At 37.0% G+C, this 27,194-nt stretch overlaps 1 protein-coding gene across 1 annotated transcript in view; it reads left to right on the top strand.

The window, feature by feature from the left end:
• Positions 1 to 27,194, top strand: part of ROBO1 (roundabout guidance receptor 1) — a gene marked incomplete at both ends in the record, with an annotated part of 508,695 nt that overhangs the window by 441,102 nt on the left and 40,399 nt on the right. The window contains 10 exons of the mRNA XM_079549537.1: positions 2,423 to 2,547; positions 4,252 to 4,423; positions 6,610 to 6,815; positions 11,665 to 11,746; positions 11,916 to 12,084; positions 12,185 to 12,351; positions 15,956 to 16,077; positions 18,464 to 18,695; positions 20,018 to 20,139; positions 23,566 to 23,737. Coding sequence (XP_079405663.1) covers positions 2,423 to 2,547; positions 4,252 to 4,423; positions 6,610 to 6,815; positions 11,665 to 11,746; positions 11,916 to 12,084; positions 12,185 to 12,351; positions 15,956 to 16,077; positions 18,464 to 18,695; positions 20,018 to 20,139; positions 23,566 to 23,737 — 1,569 coding nt within the window. The remainder of the gene's footprint in view (positions 1 to 2,422; positions 2,548 to 4,251; positions 4,424 to 6,609; positions 6,816 to 11,664; positions 11,747 to 11,915; positions 12,085 to 12,184; positions 12,352 to 15,955; positions 16,078 to 18,463; positions 18,696 to 20,017; positions 20,140 to 23,565; positions 23,738 to 27,194) is intronic.

Genomic DNA, 27,194 nt, shown 5'->3' with positions numbered 1-27,194 from the left:
GCATTAGTTGAACTTGTGTTCTACAAAAGAAAATTACTTTTATTTGAAAGGTCTCAAAGATATATTTTCCTTAAGTGGATTATTAACTCATCATCTTTTATAGTACATTCATAACAAGTCACTTGTTTGTGTGACCCAAGGTGTGAAAGCAAACAATTTTAAAAAAAATTCTGTTGAAATTGCTTCCAGTGCAGGAAAAACAATGAGGAGAATTTATGAAAGTTTCATTTAACCCTCTCTTAATTCTTCAGAAACTGAAGTGAATAGGATTTCCATTATTTACTTTAACAGGAATAGATTTAGAAGACTACGGATATGCATCGTATGCATAAATATTTTGAATAATATGCATGTGAAATGCATATTTAGAGTAGTACATAGAGGCATATACTAATTTATATTTCATAAATTCTATCATGGTTACCTGGGAAACTGCATTTTCCATCTTTTTTGTTTGTTTGTTTTCAGTAGTCCTTGAACAATAATCTTCAGGTACTGTAATCACAGGCTTTCAGCTATTTCTCCAGTGGTGACAGCTGTTTGTATGTGCATACAACTGTATTTATTCTCAAGTTCAGCACAGTCTTCAACCTGATAAATCATATGCACTAGCACATAACTGAGAAACTTTTGGTTCTGTTCTGAATGGTATTGTGTCACAAACAAGTACAGAACCAGACAAACCTTTATTTAACTGTATGCTAAATTTATTCTTGTTATTAGAATTCCAACAGCATAATGACGGTGCTTCACCCTCATCTCCATTTTCTCAATCACACCTTACAACCCACTGGTAAACCCCCAACAGCTTCACTTTCCATTCTAAATTAAACATGCTGTCATGTCAGAATCTTCCCATATCACCCTCCAAGACATTGACTGAATGTTTCAGAGCTAAATGTTTTGAAGTTTCCTAATTGTTGTAGTTCAATTACACCTTAACATGATGTAGTTTGTTATCTAAGATAAACTTGGGAAGAGCAGCATTTACATCTAAATGTAAATACAAGTATGTCAAGCATTAAATGTTCCCTCAAATCAAGAGAGTGATAGGAACAGTATAGTCTACATTGAACTCTGTAGAGAGAAGAGACACAGGCAAAGAGGAGCAGATAACTGCAAGTATTGGCCCACGTGAACACTGAAAGCAATTTTTTTAGAAAGAATTTTATGAGTGAATACTGAATGAATTCAGTAACAGTAGAAGTCTCAGTTACTTGATTTTAATTAAACACATTGAGCATCTTCAAAAGACATAATTTGCACCCCTTCTGAAGAAAAGCTTTTAAATACAAAGATGTCTTACAGGAAAAATAAAAACAGTCAGGTTATTAAAGTCAAATTCAAAGCATCTGCATTATTCTCAACCCAAACAAGAGAGGGAGATTAATTGGTTTTGGACAGATGATCAGAAGGCATTGGAACTGAATAGACACTAAGTAAACGGACTTTCATTTAGTGCACATTATTAAAGGAGTGAGAATGAACAGCCTAAAACAAAGCTGGATTTATTCTCCTGTGCTAGACCCAACAATGTAACTAATGCTGTCAACTATACCAATTTTTTTTCAAGGTGATTGACATAATTTTTTGACATTCTATTTACTACTGGATGAAGTGGTTGTTGAAGTCTGTATAAATCAGTTTGAACAATGCTGGCACTATTTATAATGTTAGGCTGAGCAGATGTTTCAAATTTGCCTTCATTTGCATATATATTTTGTTTGAACATGCCCATGCCTATGTAAATGAGGAAAACATGCAGTTCTGCTGTTGCCTTAAATTCATTCCTCTTCAGTAATTGAATTGAAGATTTTTAAAATGGTTATCATTTGTTAAATAGTATTTCAAGGGCTTTGAGTAAAGCTGAAAAAATTTTGAGACCTCAACTGCATCAGAAGTCTCTTACATAAACAATGAAAGGCTTTTTCTCTCATAAATCGATGACTTTTGCACATGTAAACCTGAATTCATAATTACTAAACAGGGTTTATTACAGCCTTTAACAAAATGTGGGCTGTGGGCTAGCCAGTTGTTCAGATATTTCTCAGATGTGACTTCTGGCCTTTCCCTTCTCTTAGAAACCAAATTCTAATTGATTTGTTCAAATTGGTGTCTGTTGCTGTGGGAGTTATCTCACTAAGTCTGTGGGACTTAATTTCTTGTACTGCTGGCCACTAGTAATAATCAAATGGTGTGCAGCCAGAATTCAGAAACAGCAAAGGCAGTCTGAGTGCTGATGAAGCTGTGACTGTTAGAGGTTGATGAGTCTTGGTCCTGTCTCTCCATGTTGAAGACACTTGAATGCTGTAGTACACACCATTTAAAGTCAGAAGTACAATCATGGCTTTCACATAAGCTAGCTTCAGTCTTCTGACTGTAGTGTAGTTTTTTTTTTTTTAATGATGTTTTCTTTTTTCAGAGCCTCCACAGTTTGTCGTAAAGCCTCGTGATCAGGTAGCTGCATTGGGAAGAACAGTGACTTTCCAGTGTGAAGCAACTGGGAACCCTCAGCCAGCCATCTTTTGGCGGAGAGAGGGGAGTCAGGTAAAGCAGACCTTCTGCTCATTCTTTCTGGCAGTTTCTTGAAGGGATATTATGCAAGTGAAAAATGCTTAAATTCTTGTATTTAGGTTGTGGAAAATAGCTCCAAAGCCTGGAGATGTTTGATATTTCTTCTCTACTTCTAAGGCACATGTATGCTACGTGATGTCAACTTTTCTATAAAGAATATCTGGGTTTTGTTTAGTCTCTAGTTTTCTCCATAAATGTAAAAATAAATTTATGAAGCAAGTAGAAATGTTCCATGAAATAGAAATACATACCAGGAAGAAATTTCAAGAGACAAAAAGATTACTAATGCCAGAGTTTGCTTTAACTCCCATATACACCTACATTTTCAGAAAATTTGGCTTATTATGGTGCAGATATTAGTTTGCCAGATACATGTTTCAATCTGGTAGATAAATGGTTTGCTTTATCTTAATCATTACCTGAATAGGACAACAACTTGGAACTAAGGAGATCTGTTTTTCCAGAGTCCATTGGCTCACAGGTCTCACCTGAAGAGATCACTTTTTCTCCCAGCTTCCTTATTTGAATGTGAGGGAAAAATGATTTCCAGCTTCTTTGTAAAGAATCTTGAAAGCCATTGAATGAAATGAAATATAATGTATAGCAAAAGAATCACAGTTTTTTGTTTGTTTTTTTTTTTTAAGAAGGAATGTGATGCAAAATATTCTTTTTTTGAATGTGTCTCTTTAAATGCGTAAGTACAAAGCTAGTAAGCAAATTCAGAGGATAATCTCTAATTATATAAGTGTGCTGGTACTATTTACGTTTTTGTATGACCTAGATTTCTTTGCTAACAGTTGTTCAGTACATAATTTTTTTTACTTAATTTTCACTGCTCTGAGTGGTGACCACTTTCAGTGAGTGGAGGAAATGGAGAAGGAGGTCAGTAGACTGGGGTTTGCTAATAATAAGGTAGATTAATAATAAAGTTTAGTGCACCATTCTTTCAGACGATTTTTGGAAATTCAAAATAAAGTTAAGCAAGGGAGATGAGAAGTAGCCTTGTTCAGCCAAAGGTATAAATTTTAAACCAATATTTGATTTAACAGACTTACTGTTTTGTTTGCAGTTTGATTTCAGGTCATTGTTGGTAAAATACCATGCTCTTCATACCAAAACTATCCATCTAACTAGAAACTGGCTTAAGATTAAATTATGTATTACAAGGTTTGTTATGGAATATAGACACTATGATTACAGAAACCCAAGCAGCATCTCTTTTTAAAAAAAAAAAAACAAACTGTTCCATTCTTTGGAAGTTGAAAGCTATAATCCAAATAAGTAAACAAGTATTTGCATTTGAAATGCAATAAATGGAATATCCTCGTTGAAACTCTAAAAAAGATGTTGAAGCAAATTTTTTAGGCTTGCCACAGTTGCTTGCAACATCGTGGCACCTGTACATACTAAGTCTTTGCTAGTGCCTATTAAAGTTTGTGTAAAGCCCAGTACTGACTACAGAGATTATTAGAGGAATCCCAAAAGACATACAAATGTGCATCTATTTTATCACCAAAAAATCTTATAAAAGCTATTCTTGTTGTGTATAGTCACACTTAAGATATGAAGAGCAAAATGTTTTATATATAATATGATTATTTATGTATATTTAAGATTATTGATGTTTGGCTTTATTTAACACTTCCTTTTTAACTCTTTTTCCTAAACATCTTCTAGAATCTGCTTTTTTCATACCAGCCCCCTCAGTCATCCAGCCGATTTTCAGTTTCACAGACAGGAGACCTCACCATCACCAATGTCCAGAGATCTGATGTTGGATACTACATCTGCCAGACTTTAAACGTTGCAGGAAGCATCATAACAAAGGCCTACTTGGAAGTTACTGATGGTAATGATACCTTTTTTTTTTTTTTTTTTTTTTTTTTTTTTTCATTTCCAAGTTTTTATTTTTATTTAAATATATCAGTGAGAGGATGTGGCACTATTTTAGTATCTGGTTTACATAAACACATATTGCATGCATTTTTTGTTTGAGCCTAAAAATCCTGTTTGGGGTATCTCTGTCATGACTTTAAATTTTGGATATTGTGTTTTACCATTTTGTTGTGTAACAGCATATTTTATTTAATAAATATATTTCAGAGTATGGATTTTTGTCAGTTAATTTATCTTGCCTTTTTTTTTTTAATCTTTCCCCAGTTAGGTTTGGCTTATTTTCGGATTTCTGTTGCCTAGCTCTTTAGCCCTTACTACTCCATGTCTCTTCACTTAGTATCTCCATTTATTTCACTTTTTTCCTTGTTCTAGTAAGGAAACAAATTCAGTCTGAATTGGGGTCAGTAGAACAGCATACAAATGCATATTATCATGCATTTTTATATCTTTATATCTTTATAGGGGGAGTTGGAACAAAAATTAAGAAGAAAAAGCTGCAGTGAACATTACTGCAAGTGTTAAATTCAGCTGTAGAACGTAGATCAGTCAGCAAGGTGGCTACTGGAAGTAGGAAAAGAGAGGCAAAGATACTGTGAAATTGGTGTAGGTCAATAATGAACAGCAGCATATCCATATCATTTCTGGTGTGCATTTTTTAATACATTTTTGACATTTGGCGTTATATTAACATCCTACCATGGATGATTATTGCTAGCCACTTTGTGAACTACTTATTTAGCATTAAATAGTATTAATAGTAAACCAAAGCATAAGTCCAAAGAAAAAACCTGTTGCTCAGAAAATTATTTGGAAAATTATATGCAGACTTCATGTACAGCCTCCTAGTATTTGAATCTACAAAGCTTTTTAGAAACTTGTCAAAGTTAGATATAAACTGTGTGAGCTTAGTTTGGCTGACTCTGATGAGAAAGACAATAATGGCTTCACAGTGCCTTGCAGTGCATTACAACAGGTTGGGACAAGAAGTAAAAGATAAGTTAAGCAATTAAAAATGTCAAGTGTCATTTGAACATGCAAATGAAATAACAGGAATTGGAACTTTGCCAAAAAAAAAACCAGTGCCAACACCCTGTATGAAAATAACCTAGAACTATCTGATGTTCCCAAATTCAGAATTTCAGGTTTATATTTCAGCAACCAAACTAGCTTTTAAGTTACGCCAACCCCCAATGACACTGCTAGGCAGTTATGTCATTTAAAGTTAGGCTACTTTTGAATTGACAGCCCCTGTCATGTTGAATTGAACAGTTAAGAGGGGGTCACTCAATAATACAGGTTTTACTTCTTTTCTTGATTATCCTTTGAATGATGGGGGAAAAAAAAAGTCATTCCTGTTTCAATGAATACTGAGATTACTTTATTGATACCTTTCTTTGCATAGTTATTAAATAACATATCAAGACCATTTCATTTCGATTGTGTGCAAGATGCACTAAAACTATTGCAAGCACACTGTGGGTTTCTCCTTATGGTTTTGAGCTAGTATTGCAGATGAAGTTGTAATAGAACTGGAAATCTGAAACTACTGAAAAATACTTCTTAGCAGAAAAGTTTTGATGTAGTACTTTTGTTAGCTTTGTGTTTAGTGTACTGGAAGGCATCTCCCAGTTAGGAAACAGCACAAAGATAAGTTGATGGTTCACAGTATTGAGGAAAAGAAAAAATCCTAGGTATTTGCCAGTTTGTTCCATGTCTGCCTACTTCTTTAATCTCTATCATTGAATCTTGGAAGTATGAATTCTGTTGTACAGGTGTGCTGCATGGTAAAAAAAAATAAAAAAATAAAAAATGAACAAGGTGAAAACTGTGCATTCCAAAAATTTGGGAAATCCTTTCTCATTTTGTTATCACTTTACAAAGATACTGCAATTACAGAATGCCTATGTAATATGTAATTCTTCTTTCCCTTCTGAAATTAATGTCTTGTGTATCATTATAAATTCTGTAGCTGTGCATCATTATGATGCACTATGCCCTGAATAATGCATGCCTCCAACTTTAATTACTTGTTTAATTATCTTTAGTTTGTTTCAAAGCCTCAAGCAACTGCTGTTGCTTAGATGATTAGAAAATTGCTTCCAGTCGCAGAAATCTATTTCCTGTTGTTTCTTCTGGCAGTGATTGCAGACCGGCCTCCCCCTGTCATTCGACAGGGTCCTGTGAATCAGACTGTAGCTGTAGACGGTATTTTAGTACTAAACTGTGTGGCCACAGGCACTTTAACACCCACTATCCTCTGGAAAAAGGATGGGACCCTGATCTCTACCCAGGACTCTCGCATCAAGCAGTTGGAGACAGGAGCATTACAGATCCGATATGCCAAGGTAGCTTGAACTGGTAAACCCTCTTTTGTGTAGAGTTTTGTTATTATCTGTTTTTTCTCTTCAGGTTACTTTTCATTTTGGAAATACTACATTTAAAATTAATGAAATATTAAGTAATTGTATTAAAGTATTTGATATTTCATGTTTTCAGATGGTTCATTCTTTAAGCTTTACGCCATGGCTTGTATAGCCTAGGGCCTATTATTTTAAGTGGAAAAATGCTTTTAAGTAATAAGGGAATTATTTGTTACTGAAAACATGAAGGAAGAAGTAAAACTTGTATTTCAGTAAGATGAATGTTTATATTATTTGGATTTCATCACCAACAGATGAAAATGATCTAATTATTTCAAATGTTTATAAAGAAAGCCTCTGCTTAGCATACTGTACTTATAGAGTATGTTCACAGTTTTTTCAATATAACTTTTCCAATCAAAACATATTTACTTGATAAACATAGTATAGCCCTGGCTTAAAATGGTTAATGCCTGTCACATACATGGCTTCGTTGGGAATTCTAGCAAGTTCCTGATCTTCCTGGTCAGTATTGCTGGTCATGCCTAGTGAAATGGAAAATACTTTAAAATGCTTTAAGTTTTTGCCTACTAATTGTTATCTTCCATGTGATTTAAAATGTATTAATTCTTAAAATTAGGCCAAATACATGGCTTTATTATGTTTGCTAGACTTGTTCTGTTACCAATTACAAGTTACAGTGGTTGAGAGCAGGGTTGGTCTCTTCTCACTGGTGGCAGGTGACAGGACAAGGGGAAATGACCTCAAGTTGCACCAGGGTAAGTTTAGGTTGGGTATCACAAAAAATAAAGGGTTGTTAAGCACTGGAATAGGCTCCCTGGGGAGGTGGTTGAGTCACCATCCCTGAATGTGTTTAAAAACCTTCTGGATATGGTGCTGAGGGACATGATTTAGAGGAGGATTGTTAGAGTTAGGGTAGTACGGTTAGGTCATGGTTAGACTTGATCTTGAAGGTCTTTTCCAATCTGAGCAATTCTATGATTCTGTGAAGGGATCCAGAACAGCAGTGAATCTGTAGCAATGCTGCCTTATGCTGTCTTCAGTTGTTTCTTGCACTGCCTTCTTGGTATAATGCATAGTGTTGAGGATGTTCAATAAATGAAATTTTAAATTTTAAGACAATTATCAAATTTATATTCATTATACCCTTTCTGTAACAAGAAAGGCCAAATATTATTCCAGGTCTTCTGAACAGTGTTCTCTGATTTTCCAGAGAAGGCCCCTGCAAAGCACTTGGTTTGTCAGACCCTTGGTAAATGTTAGCCCAGAAATTAAACCAAGAGTTACTGTTGCCTGACAGTGTAGAGCAGTATCTTGTGAACAGTCATCCTAAGAAGGTGGCATTCTCTTTCTGAGTCTTCAATAATTAAAATGCTGCTGTTTAATTAATCTCTACTTTCCCTCAGAAGTCATAATTAGGAAGAGTATTCTCAGTGCATGTGGCATGCAAACATCATCCAATCTTTTATTCTCTATGGCTAAATGTCTAGAGCCTCATTGTTACAGAAAACTGTTAACTTGATGTTAGAGAACAATTGTTCCTATTTCTTTTTGAAGACAAATATGAGTGTGATTTGAGATTTCACCTGAATGAGTAAATGAAAAGGACATAGCAACAGAAAGGGTTTATTATTTTAACATCCTATTACCAGAAATGTCTCTCTATGAAGTATGAAGTTATAAACCTATAAATGGGTGCTGCTGTTCCTGCTCTGTGCGGTGGGCTCCGTGCTAGGGTGCTGGCTGCTCTTCTGCATCTGCTCTGTCAGAGCCACAGGTGCATGTTGGGCAATGCAGGGCTGCTTCATGGGAGCTGCAGGTGCATGTTGGGCAGTGTGGGACTGCCCAGGCCCCACAGTTAGCTGATGTTGCTGCCAACATGGCCATGGCAAAACACTGGCTGAGGTAATGCAGGGCAGCCCCAGCGTCCAGCAGCTCGGATTCCTGTGGGGGCTGGGCAAATGCCTGCCACACTGAGCGAGGTGTAAAAGTCGGTGCCTTGAAGGGCAGAGTGTTGAAAGCCAGAAGATCTGAAGCGGCACTCGAGATGGGACTGCTACTCGGTGGCAGCAGGGAGGGGGCCAGAGGCTGGCACTTTTCCCTCTTTGCTGCAGTAGCAGGCTCTGTTGGAGTTGCTGCATTGCCTGTTTGAGCTTGGGTAGGATCTTTCTTCAATTGTTTGGCTGGAGGAGGCCCCATGGGTGGCACTGTCTGTGTGCCTGCTGTCAGTAGGCTCTTTGGCCCAGCAGCCGTTCCCTCCATGAGCTGGACATCTGGGCTGCTCCTTGGGGGCCCCTTGTTCAGTTCTTCCTGTGAGTTGGGGGCAGCCACAGCTCTTCTCTTTTGGGCAATTTTGCGCTTGCAGAATTGCAGCAGCTCTGGGTGATCTTTCCTGAAGAATGCGTTGTAGTAGCAAAGTAACTGAAAATACAAAGAGAAGAGCTGTGATCAGTTTGGGACTGAAAGACAGCGAGGTACAGAAACTTCAACTTGTAATGGCTAAAGACATGGGTATTAAAATATCGATAAGTTTAAACTTACAGCTTAGGCTGACTAAAGCAAGATATGTTGAAGTAACAGACTCTTCATACCCTCATTTATTTATCTTTCTGTTCCATGTGCTCAGACTCACTGGATAAAACCCAAATATATTTTTCCCACATTTCTAGTACTCAGTAATGCTACCTCTAAAATTCCTGCAAACAGCCAGAGGAAGAAATTAGGATCAGAACTTTTACTGTCATCCCCATCTCCTCTGTTACTGAGGCTTATTTTATTGTAACCTCCATCTCTTCTACCAGAATATTATAAGAGTTGGTTCACGTGTGAAGGAACTGATGTACCTTCCTCTGAGCCACAAATGCCTCTTCCTCTGCCAGGAACTCGGGAAGCCATGGAGATCTTTTGGAGTCACGCTGCGTTTTTGTGAATCCATACATATTAAGTTGACGAATAAAGCTTTTTATGCTTTCTGTCCCAAACACTCTCAAAGATCTTTTCTTTCCCAAAACTTCAATCTGAAACATTTCTTGGTCAATTATAATGCAGTTTCCGATCTCACCCCACCAAATGCTCTTAAATTGGTGGCTTTCAACCAGTATCCAGAGTTTCTCAGGAAAAGTAGAGGCTGTGGAGATAATGGTGCCTTTGCATGTGCTCTCCTCGTCAGAAGCATGAGGTGTATATATGATTTCCTCCTGATGAGGGTAAGTTATTGCATCCTTTTCATCCATTTTGTGATGCCCAGGCTGTTCCTTTTTCCTGACCCAGATGACCAGAAGGAGAGCCTGGGGACACTGCTGGACCCTCTGGATCCGAATTGTCTGCAGAAATTCCTAATGCAGACAGCTCACTTTCAATGCCTACTGTCTCAGTCTGACTGTGGTTTGCGCTCGCAGTCAGTTCTGCAGGGAGCTGCTCTTTGCCCTGCCAGCTGGCAAGTGAAATCCCACAGAACTGTTGAAGGGTTCCAGGGGGAGAGGCTCAAACGTCACCATGATGCCCAAGTGTCATCACAGTGACATCACTGTGCAGTGCTTATGGCCCATCTGGTGCAGCAGCCAGAGCAGGCGTTGCTGACCTGCCCTTGTTGCTGGTCCTGCACAGAGCCATGGGTATTTTCACTTGAGTCAAAGAGCAAATAAAACTGTACCTGAAAAGGATCACTCCTTGTCCAGACCTTGCTTTCCCTTCCCTGTTTGGTCCCCTGAATCTCCCTTCTGGTGTCCCTTGGGTTCTTCAAATGAGAGTGGAAATCAGCACCTTTAAGAGAAGAAAAACGCAATCTCTTCCCATTCTGTAACAATTTCTTGCAAATGCTCTTTTATTTCAATTGCACAGCTTCTGCAAGGGAGTAGCTGTGTGCACAGGCAATGCTCTGCCATGTCACCAGTCTCCGAGAAGCTGCTCTGTAGGTCCAGTAGAAAAAGATACTAAGTACATTTTGCTGATCACATAAACAGGAGTTGTATAACACCTCGTTTCTTTTATTTGGCTTCTGTGTTTTTATTTGATGATTTTAGAAATTTAGAAAGCAGTCTCACAAAGTCAGTGATCTTCTTGAAAGCCATCTAAATTACTCTACAGTAATTATATTATATTAGTTATTAGTATTATATATTAATATATATATTAATTATATTATATATATATTATATATTATATTATATGTTATATATATATATATTAATTAAATATATATTAATATATAATTATATTAGTAATTATAATACAGGTCCTCTCTACAGAATTAAGTGCCAAATAAGGCATCATTCAGAACTAAATGAGAATAACATATGAAGATATTTTTGGGCAGGAGTCTGCCTTAGAATGAAATTTATGCACAAAGAAACCAATAGGTACAAGGCCTTGTGAAACATTTAAGCTTTGTTTTAAGAACAGCATTCTCTACAGTTCTTCAGTCCAGACAAGTCCCATAGCAGTATTTAGGCAGAAGATTGTATGGGAATCTTATCATCTAAGTTCCTTTTCAATTTGTTTCTTAAGAACTCCACAGAGTAAGGAATAAGTGCTACAAGACTTGGCCTTCAGCATGCTGATTTCAGAATGGGCAGTGTTAAACAAGGATATGCAACATTTCCCCTTTTTTAAAGAATACTCAGAAACATACCCCTTTTCATTTTGTAGCACATAAAATTATTCCTTCTAATGTAAGAAGCTTGTCGTTCAAAGTTTTCTTCAGACTAAAAGATTTATTCATATTCATAGAGAAATGTACAGAGGTATAATTACTTTTCTAGCCCACTGAGTGCCTGATTGTTTCAAATATTTATTCTTCTCTTTTCCTACTCAGCTGGGTGACACTGGTCGGTACACCTGCGTTGCTTCAACCCCAAGTGGCGAAGCTACATGGAGTGCTTACATAGAGGTCCAAGGTAAATCAATTATGTTCTCTGCATGGAGAAAATGCATAAAAGAAAGTCAAAAATTGAAATGCAGTAATTATCTGACTCTGTCATAAATTGCCAGTGCAGATGTGAATAGCATTTAGCTTACAGCTGCTTGCTGTCTATCTGTGCTCAGTATTTCTCTCTCCTTTGTTAGAATTTGGAGTCCCAGTGCAGCCACCAAGACCGACTGACCCAAACTTGATTCCTAGTGCTCCATCAAAACCCGAGGTTACAGATGTCAGCAGAAATACAGTAACATTGTCATGGCAACCTAATTTGAATTCAGGTGCAACGCCAACCTCTTACGTAATTGAGGCCTTCAGGTATATGTGTCTCTTGTGATCTTGCTGTACTTAAGTTTGTATATAATATATTGTTAAAGAAGCACATGCTAACCTGTTGTTGTGTGTGTTTTATCCTTAGTCATGCATCTGGTAGCAGCTGGCAAACTGTAGCTGAAAATGTGAAAACAGAGAGTTTTGCAGTTAAGGGGCTAAAGCCTAGTGCAATTTATCTATTCCTTGTGAGGGCAGCTAATGCGTATGGATTAAGTGACCCAAGCCAAATATCTGATCCAGTGAAAACTCAAGGTAAGCTTTTGGTATTGAACATTGTAGGTGTCCTCAGTCACTGCTACAAATTGACTGAGAAATACTAGATGCAGACATTTTGCTAGCTTTCGACTATCTGTGCTGACTGTGATACATGCTAGGTAGTGAAATACATTGTTTAAACTTGCGTTTCCCTATAACATAAACTCTAAAAGCTGCTTGGACAGCATATTGTGCTGACTAAGGGAGCCATATTATCTCTTATCCAAAGATAGTTACGTCTTACAGAATAGCTCTTGTTAGCAACAAAAGTGATCTCTGATTTTTGAAGCTATCACACAAATCCTTAAATTCTATGAAAATGTTACTGTGTCCAGTGAACCAAATGAAGCTTAGAACTTAAAAACAGTATATGATCTAATTTGGCTTCTGCAGAATTAGGAAAGAAAGAAATTTAAAATTTGAAGGAACTGGGCATTGTGAGCCAGGAAGGAAGAACTTTCAGCGGTATGTTGAAAGCATTGCAGTAGTACTGCTGTTGAAAACAATAGGGACGAGAGACAATGCTTACAGGTAGCCAGGTGAAAGACAGAACTGGGTAGTAGCTTCTGAAGAAGTCACCTGCTGACTGAAGCTACAGCTGAAGTGCAGCTATGAACTGAATCTATCTATGCAAAATTTTAAATAAATTCACATTCAGTGTAGAAAATAAATGTACTTAACGTAGTGTTCGGGAAATAATTCTGTGCAACTTCAAGCAGAGAGAGCTGGAGCTGTTCAGCCTGGAGGAAGGGTCCAAAGAGACCTGAGAACAGCCTTTCAGTATCTTCAAGGGGGCTATAAAAAGAAGGGGCTAGACACTTTAGTGGGATTTGTTGTGATAGAACAAAGGGAGATAGTTTCAAACTAGAACAGAGGACATTTAGTAAAAAGTTTATTATAATAACAATAGTGAAGCACTGGCACAGGTTGCCCAGAGAAATGTTGGATGTCCCATCCCAGGGGCAGGCTGGACAGGGCTCTGAGCAACCAGGCCTAGCTGTTGGTGTCCACATTCATTGCTAAAGAGTTGGACTAGATGACCTTTAAAGGTCCCTTCCAACTTGAATGATTCTGTGATGATTCTATGAATTTTGCAGCCTGAATTGTTCCAGTGCAAATATTTTCATTCTTAAATAGGAAAAAAAAAGAATTTATTCTTTTTCAAAGAAAAAGTAACAAAAATCATCTTCCTTTTTTTTTTTTTCCTGCTTTAGTAGAGAATTTGATCCACTGGCTTATTAAGATGCTTGTGCTGTATGTTTATTTTTTTCTTTGCAGAAATAAGCACATTTGTTTTTGGAAGGAAGTTCCTTAAAGGAAACAAAAAATCTTCATTTAGGAACTTTTCATTTGTTCTGGAGTTGGTCTGAAAGCAAATTTTTCTCCCATGGAGAGTGGGCAGTTTCATATTCCCACTGTTAGTTATTATGCATTTCTGCTTGGTAACAATTTCAGTGGATGGATAGGCAGTGTAGTTATAACTGCATAGAAGATAAGAATTACACAGGTTCCTAGGTGTGCCTCAAAGAACAGCATGTGTTACTGTGCAGGCAGGTGGGATGCAGTGTTCTATACAGGTCAGTTTTTTATGCAGTGTCGCATTCCACAAGTTTTCAGTTTGAGCCAGTAAATTAATTCAAAATTCTCCCAGTTAACTTCTGTTCATAGAAATTTATTGCCTTGTGTTAAATTCATGTCCAGATCAGGAATCTCATCTCAGTCTTTAGACCTGACCAACATTAAAAAATGCTGAAGTGTTCTCACTCACAGTCCCTGTATTGGAAACTTTAGAGACTAACCAAGAAAACATAGAATAGATGATGTATATAGTTCTGTAGCACAGAATTGCAAATTGCTGAGTCTACTAATAGTTTTAGTCATATTATTAATGACTCGCCTTTTATAACTAGTAGTGAAAATATCACTAATTACTGAACTGACTTTTCTGTAGCATTCCAAGCAAGTTGATATTTAGGCAACTCTCCAAGTAGAATTTTCTACCATTAATGCTTTCAAAGCATTAAAGAAATCATGCTCTGTTAAATGTTAGGCAGAACATAATAGATATAGCAGTAATATCGTGATGTTTCTTTGTTTTGTTTTGTTTTGTTTTGCATGCAACCAGCATTCCTTTCTAAGAGGCTAGTTTTGTCATTTACTGATTGCATGGTAATCTCAATTTGCTTTATTAACTTCAGAGAGATCTCATTGTTCTGCAGATATTTGAGGCAGCTGTGTGACAAGACTGCAAAGTGACATAAGTTTTATATGCCAAAATGGGAACTGTATTTTTGAGAAGTTGTCCTCACACTGATATTTTTTTAATGCAGCCTTACAAAATTTTTAATATTGTTTTGACAAGACTGAAAACTTAGAGTATAACTACCACGCAGAAAGGATGCTTTTCATCTTTTTCATTTAATTGTAACAAGTACCTTTAAAATCAGCATCTAAAAAACCTCAACTTTTAGGATACCTGCAAGGACTTACTGCAGTAGTTGTAATAGATATATACACAGTTTCTATTTAGTCTCTCTTTTGCCTGTCTTGTGAGTAGACAGGTATTTACCAAGGTCTTCAGAGAACAGAATCCTTGAAGGTTTTCTAATCTTGTCTAATCACTAGAGGAGATCAGACAGAGAAAGTAGTAGGCTAGAGTAAAGTTTATGTAATGCATTACTCTGTATCTGGAATTGTATTAGGAAAAGAAAAATCAGTCTAAGTAAATTCACTGAATTCCCTAGTCTGTGATTTTAACTGTGGTCAGCATGGTATTTTCTAAAATGAAGCGATCAAAGGGAAACATATGAAATCAGTATAGAGACTTGTGTTCCTCTGTTGTCTGTAGTACATGTATATTTGAGACACTCTGTTAGTCACTGCCCTATAAATTTTATATATGTCTAGGACAGTCATTAAATTTCAGCTAAGTATTCTTTTCAAAGGCACTGCATGCAGAGGTATGTTTCCATTGTCCTGCTGCCTATTTTGAGAGGAAATTGTCCCTTCATGTGTATGGCCAATTCTTTTAGCTGACTAAATGTCAGTAGAGCAAGACAACACTCAGCTGTGCTCTGCCTTCTGTTTACAGAAGTCACCTCCTATCAGAGTGAAACTTCAGCTATGTGACTTGCTTTTAGTTTCTACAGTTTTTGTTTCTTTTGTAATTAAATAGTAAGTTTGCCAATTAATTTACCCGAAGGCAAAGCATTCACAATATAGCCCTTTCATATAGTTTTTGTGGTCTCTGTTGGAATGTGGAGTGGGCAATAGAAAATTTTCTCCTTTTGGCAGGAAAGAATAAAGAGATGCTGCTGTAGTCATTTTCCACAGATCTCCCTGAATGTGGTTCTTTCTTTTTATCCGTCATTTCTGTCCTGTTTCTTCATCCTATTTTTGTCAAAGAAAGTGCAGTACATTTATTTGACACCATTAACTCAGGAAAAGACTTTCTGTAGATTTTTCATACATTTCTGGAAAGTACCTAAGATAAACTTAATGGTTGAAACCTTCCTATGTTTTACGATATATTTATTTGTATTTATATATACTTATTTTAATAATTACATGCTTGTGAGAATTGAATCTTAAATTATTACAGATGTTCCACCAACAAGTCAAGGTGTGGATCACAAGCAGGTGCAGAGAGAGCTAGGTGATGTCGTACTACATCTGCACAACCCTACTATCCTTTCTTCCTCCTCGATCGAAGTTCATTGGACAGTAAGTATAAATCGTCATCATAAAGGTAGTTACATGCATTGCTGAAGTGTGCTGTTTGACCACTGTGAAGTCACTCTCCAAGAAGCTGCATAGTTTTTAAAAAGCTGGCAATGTTTTCTTTGCAATAAGTTCTACTGGGGCTTTGTTTTCATACTTCATTGAACTTTGTGACATTATCATATTTCTTGTCCCCATGGAGAATATTGCTTATAATATGGTGATAGTTCCCAATATATCCTCCTGGATACTAAAGAATCGATCTTAAGCTTTCTTAGGTTAAATCATTTGAAGCTTTTGCACTGCTTTCAGTAGAAAGTGTATTTAGTCCCCTAATGAGATAATATGGGTAATTCCCCATCTGTCAGATACCAGTGGAGGGAAATACTGCGTAGTTATCTTTGAAAGTGTTTCTTCCATCCTGTTTATGTACTGAGAAACACACCCAAACCAAAATAGCCTCATCTGAATATACTATTCTTCCCACGGTGCTATGAATGCATGCAGTACAAGTAGAAGAGACAAATAACAATTCAGAGGTGTTCTATTGGTGTTGTTCTGACAGGAGGAAAAAGGAAGTTGGTTGTGTGAAGAGTATAACAGGGAAATGGGAGAGTGAGAAAACAATATTGTAGAAGTCCTGAAGCAAGGGAAAGGATAACATACATGAAAAATATTCATGAAACTTTGGAGCCACGGTGAAGGAAAAATTATAAATGTCTTGCTATGGGAGACATTTGGTGATCAAAAGGTAGAAATGAAGAGAAAGAACAATATAGGAAATCTAAAGTAACAACCAACAAGAAAATAAAATTGAATGAAAAGAAGACCAGTTTTAAAATAGAATGCAGAATGAAGAAGAAAAATGGGAGAAAGTTACACTAGTGCAGGAATTTATCAAATGAGTTTGAGCTTTAAAATCTTTTCAGATCTTCTGTCTAAACATGTCAGTCTATTGGCAGTCAGAGCACAGGATGTAGCCCCTGCCATGCCACAGCAGAACATTTTGAGTAAGAGCAATGACATTTTGACTCTGAAGAAGAGCCCTTGCCCAGTGCTCAGTACTACAAGGTAGTATCTGCCGTGTTGCATCCACTTATCTGCGGTAAGGCCACCTGCACTGTGCTATTTCCTCTTTTAACTAATAACATTAAAATATCCTTGAGGCTCCTAGCACAATTTTGTTCGACCTTTACTTACAGAACAACCTTTTCCAGGCAGCCAGTTTTTTGTTAGTTTCTTGGGTGGCCTGTGGCTTCTCTGCAATTTTAAATGTAAGCATTACTTCACCTTTAGCTAGCACATGCATTCTTTATGTGCTTATTAAAAATGAAACTCTTTTTCTTTGAGTAAAATAACAAGCAAATAGTTTTATTATATCACCGTGTGAGATTTTTGAAAATAGGGAAAATCTGGTGCAGCTTTTTAAAAGTTTCTTATTGTTGTATTTGGAATTTCTTATTCATCAGAAATTGGAATTTGTTGTTAATGCTGCACAAAAGATAATTTCTGCAAGATAACTTTCTGCTGTGGTTGCAGCCAAACACATTGAATCCTGTCCTAATTTACATTAAGGTTTCTTTCTCCATATATGCAGTATAAAATGGCCTTAGTTTTAAATCAGTCGAGACTATATTTGATCTATTTTTCCAAGTCTCATCCTTATTACCATATTGATTTTGTAAGCATCTTAAGAGCCCTCTTAAAACAGTCCCTTTCCTCCAGCAGAGGAGGCTCCTACTGAGTCAGTGAACACCGAGGAAGCACTTGGGCAAATCTGCCCTTCAACGCCTCCAGTCTCATCAGAGCAATGCAGATAGTGCCTGTTGGCTGCCCTTTTAAATCACTTACTCCAGAAGGAAGCATGCAGGAAGCAGTGCTCATTTCCTGAATTTTGAGAGGCTTCACACCTCAGGAGAGCCGGCACACTTGGCGCTTGATCTGTGTTCATCAGAGCCATTGATCCCATGTCCTGGTCCTCTTTCCTGCCCCATTCTGCAGAGCAGATTTGCATAGGCAAAGTCTATGCTGGGTTCCCCTGACTCCATTCATTCTGTCCATGAATGTAAAGGTGGTTCATTTCTCACACCGAGGGTTATACAACTCTGCTATCCCCCTTTAATGCTTCCATAAATGCACTGAAATTGGTACCATTCTACCATCATCAATATTAACGCTCTTTTGAATCAGACCTGTACTTTGCTGTAATTCAAGGAGTCTGTATCATGTTCAGCATTGTTTATTTTGAATAAAATAAATGGATAGAACAAGGACTAATGTTGTAGACAACATGCACAGTTCCTAATAGTTTAATAAATTATTCCTGATTGTTTAATACATTATTGAACAATGCGTTGTTGTAATGGGTGTCTTTCTGCTGTTTTTCCAGGTGGACCAGCAATCCCAGTATATTCAAGGATATAAAATCCTTTACCGGCCAACACCAGCATCCTATGGAGAGTCAGAATGGTTAATTTTTGAAGTGAGGACTCCAACCAAAAACAGCGTTATCATTCCAGAACTGAAGAAAGGTGTAAACTATGAAATCAAGGCCCGCCCTTTTTTTAATGAGTTTCAAGGAGCAGATAGTGAAGTGAAATTTGCAAAAACCCTAGAAGAAGGCAAGTAGGAGCCAGACTGTCTTCATCTTTCCTTTTTGAAGTAGTATTCTGGCCTGCTTTTCTCTGATATGTTCGTTATTTGATTTTGTTTGAAGTGTGTGCTGTTTGAGAACAGCAGTCTGCAGCAGAGGAGACTGTGTTGGACTGATCATTAAGTGAATTGTTTGGTGACATCGAAGTAAATATTCAGAACCATGTGTGAGAGACAGAGAGAGAGAGAGGGATGTGCAAAACCCTCCTCCAACACACAATGGGAAATGTGCTTTTTATCTTCACTGCAGTGTGCACTCCTCCCTGCTGAGTTCATGGTCTGGTCACAAGTGACTTCTGTCAGATTCAAGCACTTACTAATCACTATCTTGAGTAGATAGCAGACACCGCAGAAATCATCAAAGCACTGTAGCTGAGGGAATGGAAACCACATTCTTAGAAGGCTTTTATATCTGCATCAATCAGTAATACAAAATGAAAAGATGCATGAGGGCAACAGATATAGTGGACTAAATTATGTATTTCCATCTCAAACGCATGCTAAAAAGAGAAGGTTCATAAAGCTGTTTCTTTTGTTGTAGCTCATCTGGTAGTTCAGGCATAATAAGTTTGTAATGTGGCCGGTGCTTCAGAATAGACATTTCAGTGCCTCTGCTGGGATGTGATACCTTTTTCCTTATCTCTTCACTACCTGGTATAAATACACTGTAGCTCTTGTTTACTTCTGTGGGTGGTTCAAGAGGTGTGCTTAATTGCATTCATCCCAAGCATCATCTAAGCATACTGTTTTTAGAAAGACTATTTAAAATTCAAAATATAAATCTATTAAGCATAACGCATTCAGTCCTGATTTTAATATGGTTTGTATTGCTCACTATTTTTCACACAGTAGAGCAGCTGAGGTTTAACGTTCTGCTAGGGTCAATTTACAGACTTCATCTTTCAATACTGTTGATCATGGCTGAGATGCTTTGAAACTCATTCAAGAATTCTGTCCTCAAGTCTGTGTTGTTCAGGTAATTGGTATCTGAGTTTGGAGAGGCCAGTGGCCTGCCTGACTTTTTCTGTCTTACAGAGACAGCACAGCAGAAATTAGAAGCTTACCTGTAAGTTCCTGTAGGTTCACATCACTTACCTTGTATACGAGGTAATATAGGTATACATACTGATCTGTGATCTGTGGGCAAGAATTGCACATAAGAGAAACTAGGGAGTAAAATAATACATTTTTTGTGGTACAGAAACCAGTTTTCCTTTAAAAAGAAAACTAAAACACCTTACTGTTGCATTTGACAAACTTAACCATTCAATCTTTCTCCCCAAACAAACAGCGCCCAGTGCTCCACCTCAGAGTGTTTCAGTAACTAAAAATGATGGGAATGGGACTGCAATTGTAGTCACTTGGCAGCCACCTCCCGAGGATAACCAGAATGGAATGGTTCAAGAATATAAGGTAATACTCTCATATATCCCGTGGCAAAGTCTTGGCTGGGTTCCGATGGGTGAGTTGTTTGTGGATGCCTGGCTCCATCTACTGGGCAAAGTTAGAGCAGATGGTTTAGAAAATGATTTCTTCGAAGAATCAAATTCTGTACTTAGTAATTCCGTCTAAATCGTAGAAAGCAATTAAAGCCACCTCTATAAATCAAAACAAAAGTTCAGCACTAATAGTTAAAATGACTACTTTCCTGCCTTTGTTATAAATTGAGAAATGCATAGACAAGCTGAGAGGGAATCCTACCTGTTAGAGAACCATTTTGTGACTCAAAGACATTGACTGCAATAATAAATATAAACAGGCCTAAGGAATTGCAAAGCTCAAGGATAATAACTAACAGTGTTAAGATGTGAGGAATTTATTTTTAACTGAGCAGTCAAATAGAAAACTTTCAAGTAAAGAATGTTCTTGTATAATACTAAATATAGCAAGTGTATAGAAATTTTCTTGTATTTTTCACAGAAGAAAGCTCTCATTAAGCTATATAATTTTTCAAAAATTATGAGTACATTATGAAATATTTACTTGTTGTTCATTTAGCAACATACACAGTATTTATTTCCAGTTGTTTTGAGATAATTTGCTTTACAAATTAACTGAAGCTTAGTTTTGCTAAGCAAGCTACAAACACTTTAAATATTTAGTTGTGTACTGGAAATAAACTTTTAATAGCCACTGAGTGGCAGGATCATCTATCTGTCTTGGCTCCTTTTTCAGGTGAGACACTGTAGTACAGACATGTGTGTCCCTTGCCTTACAAACTCATTTGGCTATTTTGTTTTCCCTTAGTATTAATGGAAAAGGGAAGAGATCACTGCACTTCATGGTAAATTTAGAACAATAAAACATCAGAACTTGGAACTTGGTGAACTGGTAGAAATAAAATAAGTTTGTGGCTTAGTTTCAGACATATAATGTAATTTGAAGAAAAAAAAAAAAGTATTTGCAAAATTATTTTATTTAATGAACCAGAAGGGTGGAACTATTTCCATAAAGAAACTGCATCAGAAGAATGCTAAGGTTGTAAGGACAAAACAATAAAATTCAGGAAATTCATATTTGTGAGTGAGTATAATACCTGACTTACCTCCCAGTATTCAGAGCTAATAAGCTGTCAGGTGTTAGAGCAAACTGTCTTCTAGTGCTTCTGTAGCAGTAGGTGGCACACTGGCACATTTCTCCTACATTTATTGTCTGCGTGCCCTTATTTTCCATTGTATTTTCTCACCATGGACAGAAAACAGACACAATGAATATATATATGTAGTTGTTATTTGAGCTGTATGTAGTTATCATTTTTCTCTAAAAATGTGAGGAAAAAAGTGATTTATGTGTAAGAACTTCTAACAAAAAAAAAAAAATGAAATCTTGTAAAATTTTCTTTTTTTTAAATTGACATTTTTCTATTTCACATTTTTCCCCTAAAAATAGGTGTGTGTGCTGGGGAGGGGGAATTCTTCAGTCTTCTAAGTACCTTGGTCTAAGGCAAGAGTGTATTTACTTAATTAAAAGATGAAACATGTATAAAGAAGGATACCATCTTAACCGGAGAAACGCCAGTATCACACAGAAAAAGCCAGAAATCAAACCATAGCAGAGGTTATTCCTAGCATGAAGTTAGAAATTCTCTTTATACTCTTTTTTTCTTCACTGATATGTCTGTTGTAGTGTGAATTCCCCTCTGCTTCATAACATTCTGGAAATGAGTTTTCACTTGCCTGTTTAGATGTATAATCAATTATAGTACTGACAAGTACTGAACAACCTGATGTTTAATGTACCATTCCCAATTTGCAAATTTCCCCATTTGTTTGAGCACCTAAGAACAAAACACTTTTACAAGTAAGTAGTGCATAGTTGAAAGTACATCATATATTATTTTTGTTATTTACATATGCACTATTGTACAAGTGTAGTATTGTAGCAATTTCTGTGAAAATGACTCACGACAAAATGCAGACTTAAATCTCGCGTTCTTCACTTTATCAAGTTCTTATTTAAATCATAGCATTTTCTTAGACCATCCTTCAGAATTTAAGAACAATGTTATTAATAATTATATCTCCTTCTGACCGAAATAATCTGTATTTGATATCTGAATATAAAAAGAGTCTCTTCTGTTCTCTTTCTGTGCTCTGACCCGCTTTACAGAAGCAGTTCTGTATGCGCCGTGTTGGGATTCTATTTCAAAGGAGCTTAAAATACATTTCAGATCCCCACAGTGTCCCACTAGCCTTTTTTCAAACCTAGGCATCCGGAGAATGAAAAAGGGTCTTAGAGTGTCCTGATGGTGAAATAAAGAAAGTTTACAGTATCCAGGCAGAAAGGACTCCATGGAAAGTGCCCTAGCAATTGTTCTCCAAGTGAAACTCTAGCTCACTCACCTGACAATCTCTGCAACAGCAGAACTGCACAAGGGATTAAGAACAACTATCTGGGTAGTAAATCTTTTAAAAGCTCCATATGTCAAAAGTGCGATCTTCCCTCCTGTGTGCAGTCAGCACAGGTTCAGAAATGCTGACATTCCCAGGAAAGCTTGCTTCTCTACAAATAAATTACTGAATTTAATTTTAACTAAAAAAAAATATTCAGTGTAGAGCAATACAGCTGTGAATAAGGAATAGAAATCATCGTTTTCTTAGGCCTAAATTAGTTGCTATGCTACTTTTGATAGCAGTTGAGCGTTCAGCCATTCCCTTAAAAGCATTTGCCACACAAGTACTGCACTTTCCCAGTCATTTAATATGACTGAATATAGTAATGGATTTCTAAAATGGCAAATAAAAGTTTTTAGATTTGTGTTCTAGTTTCGATCAAAAAATGAGATTTGACATGATCCCATTGTCTCTCAATAGAAGATAGTATATTACTAATCCTCATCTCTCGCTGCCATTTGTTCTTTAAAAAGGTAACCTTTTTATTCCAGCATGGTATCTGTTCTCCTCTGATGTCATGAAGAAAAGCACTTGAGTGAATAAAATCTTGCTTGATGAATGATTCCTTAATAAGAGAATTGCAAACTCATTTATCTGAATGCTCTTACTTTGTTGTTTACATGAATGATTTTTGGTTAAGGGGTTTCTCTTACTTGTTCCATGTTACTAATGCTTTTAGCTTTATTAGTAGCATTGTCATGGATTGAATGAATTGGGATGAACTCAATCAAGTAATATTAGTATTTGGAGCTGTTCTTTGGAACAAGAAATAGCTTTCCAGTATTCAGAACTTCTACAACTCTGAACCATGACTGAAACAGATTTTAAAATAGTGACAGATTCTAAATCTTACCCAGCAGAAGGAAATGTGTCAACCTTCCTTCTAATGATCCTTCACTTTTTAATTTTTAATGTTTATACATACAATACACTTACTTCCCTGCAGGTTTGGTGCCTTGGCAATGAAAGTCGATACCACATAAACAAGACAGTAGATGGTTCCACCTTTTCTGTTGTCATCCCTTCCTTAGTACCAGGTATTCGATACAGCGTGGAAGTGGCAGCAAGTACTGGAGCAGGACCTGGAGTGAAAAGTGATCCCCAGTTTATCCAGTTAGGTAAGCCTGCTGGTAATCCTGTCTGTTTGTTTCAGTCATTTTTGTTTGTTTGCTTTTGTCCTTTATGGCATCAGAAATACTTTCAATTGAAATAAATAATGTTACCTGATCTCTGCATGGGCAGGGTTTGGCATTTCTTGTTTTAAACTTGTCTTGAAACTGCATTCTAAAGATAGGAGTTTATCTGTGCAAATGTTTGATTCTTCAAATTCAGCATTGTTTCTTGGTTGCTGATTTTATCAAAGTGAAATTTCAAGCTTAATAATGGTGTAATAAAACATGTAGAGTAGTATGAATCCTTAAATGTTGGCTCACTTTAGTTCAGAGAGGTGATTTGTCTTGATCAGAATATTGATGCAAAAAAAAACAGGAGCTTGCTAGCATTAGAAAAAATAAATATCAGCTGTGTCTGGAAGCTCCCCAGTAGAGGAATAAAAGGTACCAGGTGATTTACAATTATCTTGACTTCCTAACTTAAGTTAATCTAAACATTCTGTCATAAATGCACATCATGGATATTGCTTTTGGGTATACCTGGGAGAAAGGCTTCTTTTCTGTTGAATCACTGAAGAGCATTTAAAGTAATTTTAGGTATAGTCATATGCTGCTTTACCTACCTGATAAGGTAGTACCAGGCTACTTTATCATTACACCATATAGTCTATATATAATCACCAAAAAAAAAAACCCTACATCTTCTGTTCTGGACTTCATTTCTATATTTGTATCACTAGTAGACCTTCCCTGTTACTTGACTTTTTATTTAAAAACCACATAAATATTGCGTATGAAAACAGGACTGAACAAGTAATATATTTGCTGTAAAATTACATGTACAAGCACTGCTCTGAAAGTAATGCCTCCTGCTTTATGATGTTGGCCCACAACATCAGAGGTGGATGTTGGTGATATGGCAGTAGAGGTTAAATCTTCCCACCAATATTCCTTTACATTTTGTGGCCATGTGACAGAAGGCAGCAGAGGAGCACTCTGACAAAATGGCATCTGACATGAAAGCTTGGATGAGACAAATGTGTGTCACTGAGTCCTTCCTTCCATGTGGAAAAAGACGGCACATTCTGACATTCACAGACGCTTGCTGAATGTTTTTGGAGACCAAAGAGTGAATGTGAGCACAGTGAGGCAGTGTGTGGTGTGTTTCAGCAGTATGACGCTGACATTGGATCACGTCAGCTGGTGCAGATTTTTGCGAATGCAGCACACAAGCTCTTCTTTATCACTGGTGAAAATGCATAGCGAATGGTGTCAAAAAATAGTGTTTTGTAACTGAGAAATTGCTCTACTAAATAGTGTTATTGTGTTCTTTTAGTTGTTGTGGTTTCTGTGGAAATAAGTAGGAGGCATTGCTTTCGGAGTAACCTTATATATACTTCCCCAATTATTATCACCTCTATATACTTCTCCAACTATTATCTTTAATTTGTTTGGCTTACACAGGCATATGATTAATAGAGATTTTAAGAAAAAATTGCATATGGTTTATGTAATATTCCATTAATATGTCCAAAAAAAGTCATGGTTATTTGCTAGATTGTGCTTCTCTACAGTCAGTTTTCCATTCAAATTTAGGTTTGTTCTGTACAGTTTAGATTTAGAAAATCTAAGATTAATGAGTGTAAATTAAAAGGTAGACTAGAATTTCAAAGCCAAATTCCTTATGGCCACTTTTTTTTTTTCCTTTTCTCTGATGATAAGTAAATGTTAAATGAAGGTGAACTGTATAATGAAACTTAACCACTTTGGAGTTTTGGTAAATGGAAAAAGAAATAAGTGATGTTCTGTCAGGGTTTTTTGCCAACTTTTCTGATGCTGGCCTTTACTGATACCATGTTAGAAAGCATGAGGCAATCGTCTTTCTCATAGGCTGTTCAGATGCAGAAGTAAGCCTTTAGTCTGCTAAAAACCATATATTTCTAAGTGGCTGGGATTTGATTTCATATTTTTTATTGCTTGCTTCTAAGTGGCATAGCTAAAACTACATATTCTGTAGGAAAAATGCCATAATTTGATTGTTACAGTTTCATGACAAAGATGTGGAAAGAAGAGACTTTGGGAGATCCATGTCACTGAAAACAATACAAAGGATTACCCAGACGGTTGTGCAATCCTTTAGATAACTGCAGGAGCTGCTGAAAATTAGTACTTTAACTTAAGAGGAATATTCTTTATTTGGTATAGATCAAGCTAAAATCCTCAAGGCATGTGAATGGCTCCAGTTTACTTAACACTACATTGTGGAAAGGTTCAAGTTCTCTTACAATTCCCGCAAAGACTTGCATTCTTAGCTGTTGGATGCAGTCCCAGCAGGGGCATGGAGCAGACACTGCAGTTTTCTAGTAGCTCTTCTGAAGATAGAAAATTAATTTGTTGATGTCATCAGTTGGCACCTTTCACCAGCAATAAATTACATGGTTATAGTAAGAGGGAAGTAAAGCCAGAGAGAGGGAGGAAAGATGCTCCTTTTAGAAGGTTTGAAAGAGTCCTGACTCCCTATACCAACATGCTCTGAGAACTGCATGTTTGCCTTTAAGTTCCTACATTTTTCACTGATCCCAACTATTCATTCAGGAAGTCTTTTCTGATATCTGAATTAGTATAATAGCTTTTTTTGTTTTGTTTTGGAACTATGAGTTCAGTGTGCAGAAAAGCACACTGTGGCCTTTCAGTACTTGAAGGGAACATACAAGCAGGATGGGGAAAGACTGTTTACGTGGGTGGATAGTAATAGGACAAGGAGGAATGGTTTTAAACTATGACAGGGGAGGTTTAGGTTAGATATTAGGAGGAAGTTTTTCACTCAGAGAGTGGTGTCCCACTGGAACAAAGGAGGTTGTGGATGCCTCATCCCTGGAGGCATTCGGGGCCAGGCTGGATGGGGTTCTGGGCAGCCTGGTGTAGTGTTTGGCAACCCTGCACACAGCAGGGGGGTTGAAACTAGATGATCTTTGAGGTTCTTTTCAACCCAGGCAATGCTGTGATTCTGTGATTCTATGAAGCATGAGTCTGAATTGTGCCTGGCTTTGGAATGTCTGAAGAAGAGATTTAATGTGAGACTTTTTTTCCCCACTGTAACCTACTCTCTTACACACCAAACTCATTTTTGAGGCTGTGCACTATGCAGGTTGCTCACCAGTTTGTGACTGTTGTGAGCGATGGCTGGGCAGATTTCAGCCAGGTGTGTGAAAGGAGCAAGCTTCGCCTCCCATAGTCCGCCTTCCAGAACAAGAGGGGAGGAATAGAGAAATTGGATTCTCTGAGAGCTGAGGTGTGCAATCACAATACCATGCATCAGCTGAGCTGTGATAAGTGACCTTGTGCACACACTTAACCTGATACAAAGACAGGTACAAATTGTAAGCGCAGAGCTCTTCCATTTTCTGTGTCTCTACTGATGTGAGGCAGCTCAGTGAGCTGCACTGCCAGAGACTCGAGTGCC

Source organism: Tetrao urogallus, assembly GCF_951394365.1.
Source record: "Tetrao urogallus genome assembly, chromosome: 1".
Classification (NCBI taxonomy): domain Eukaryota; kingdom Metazoa; phylum Chordata; class Aves; order Galliformes; family Phasianidae; genus Tetrao; species Tetrao urogallus.
Note: the sequence above shows the minus strand (reverse complement) of the source record. Positions and strands in the feature narration are given on the sequence as shown.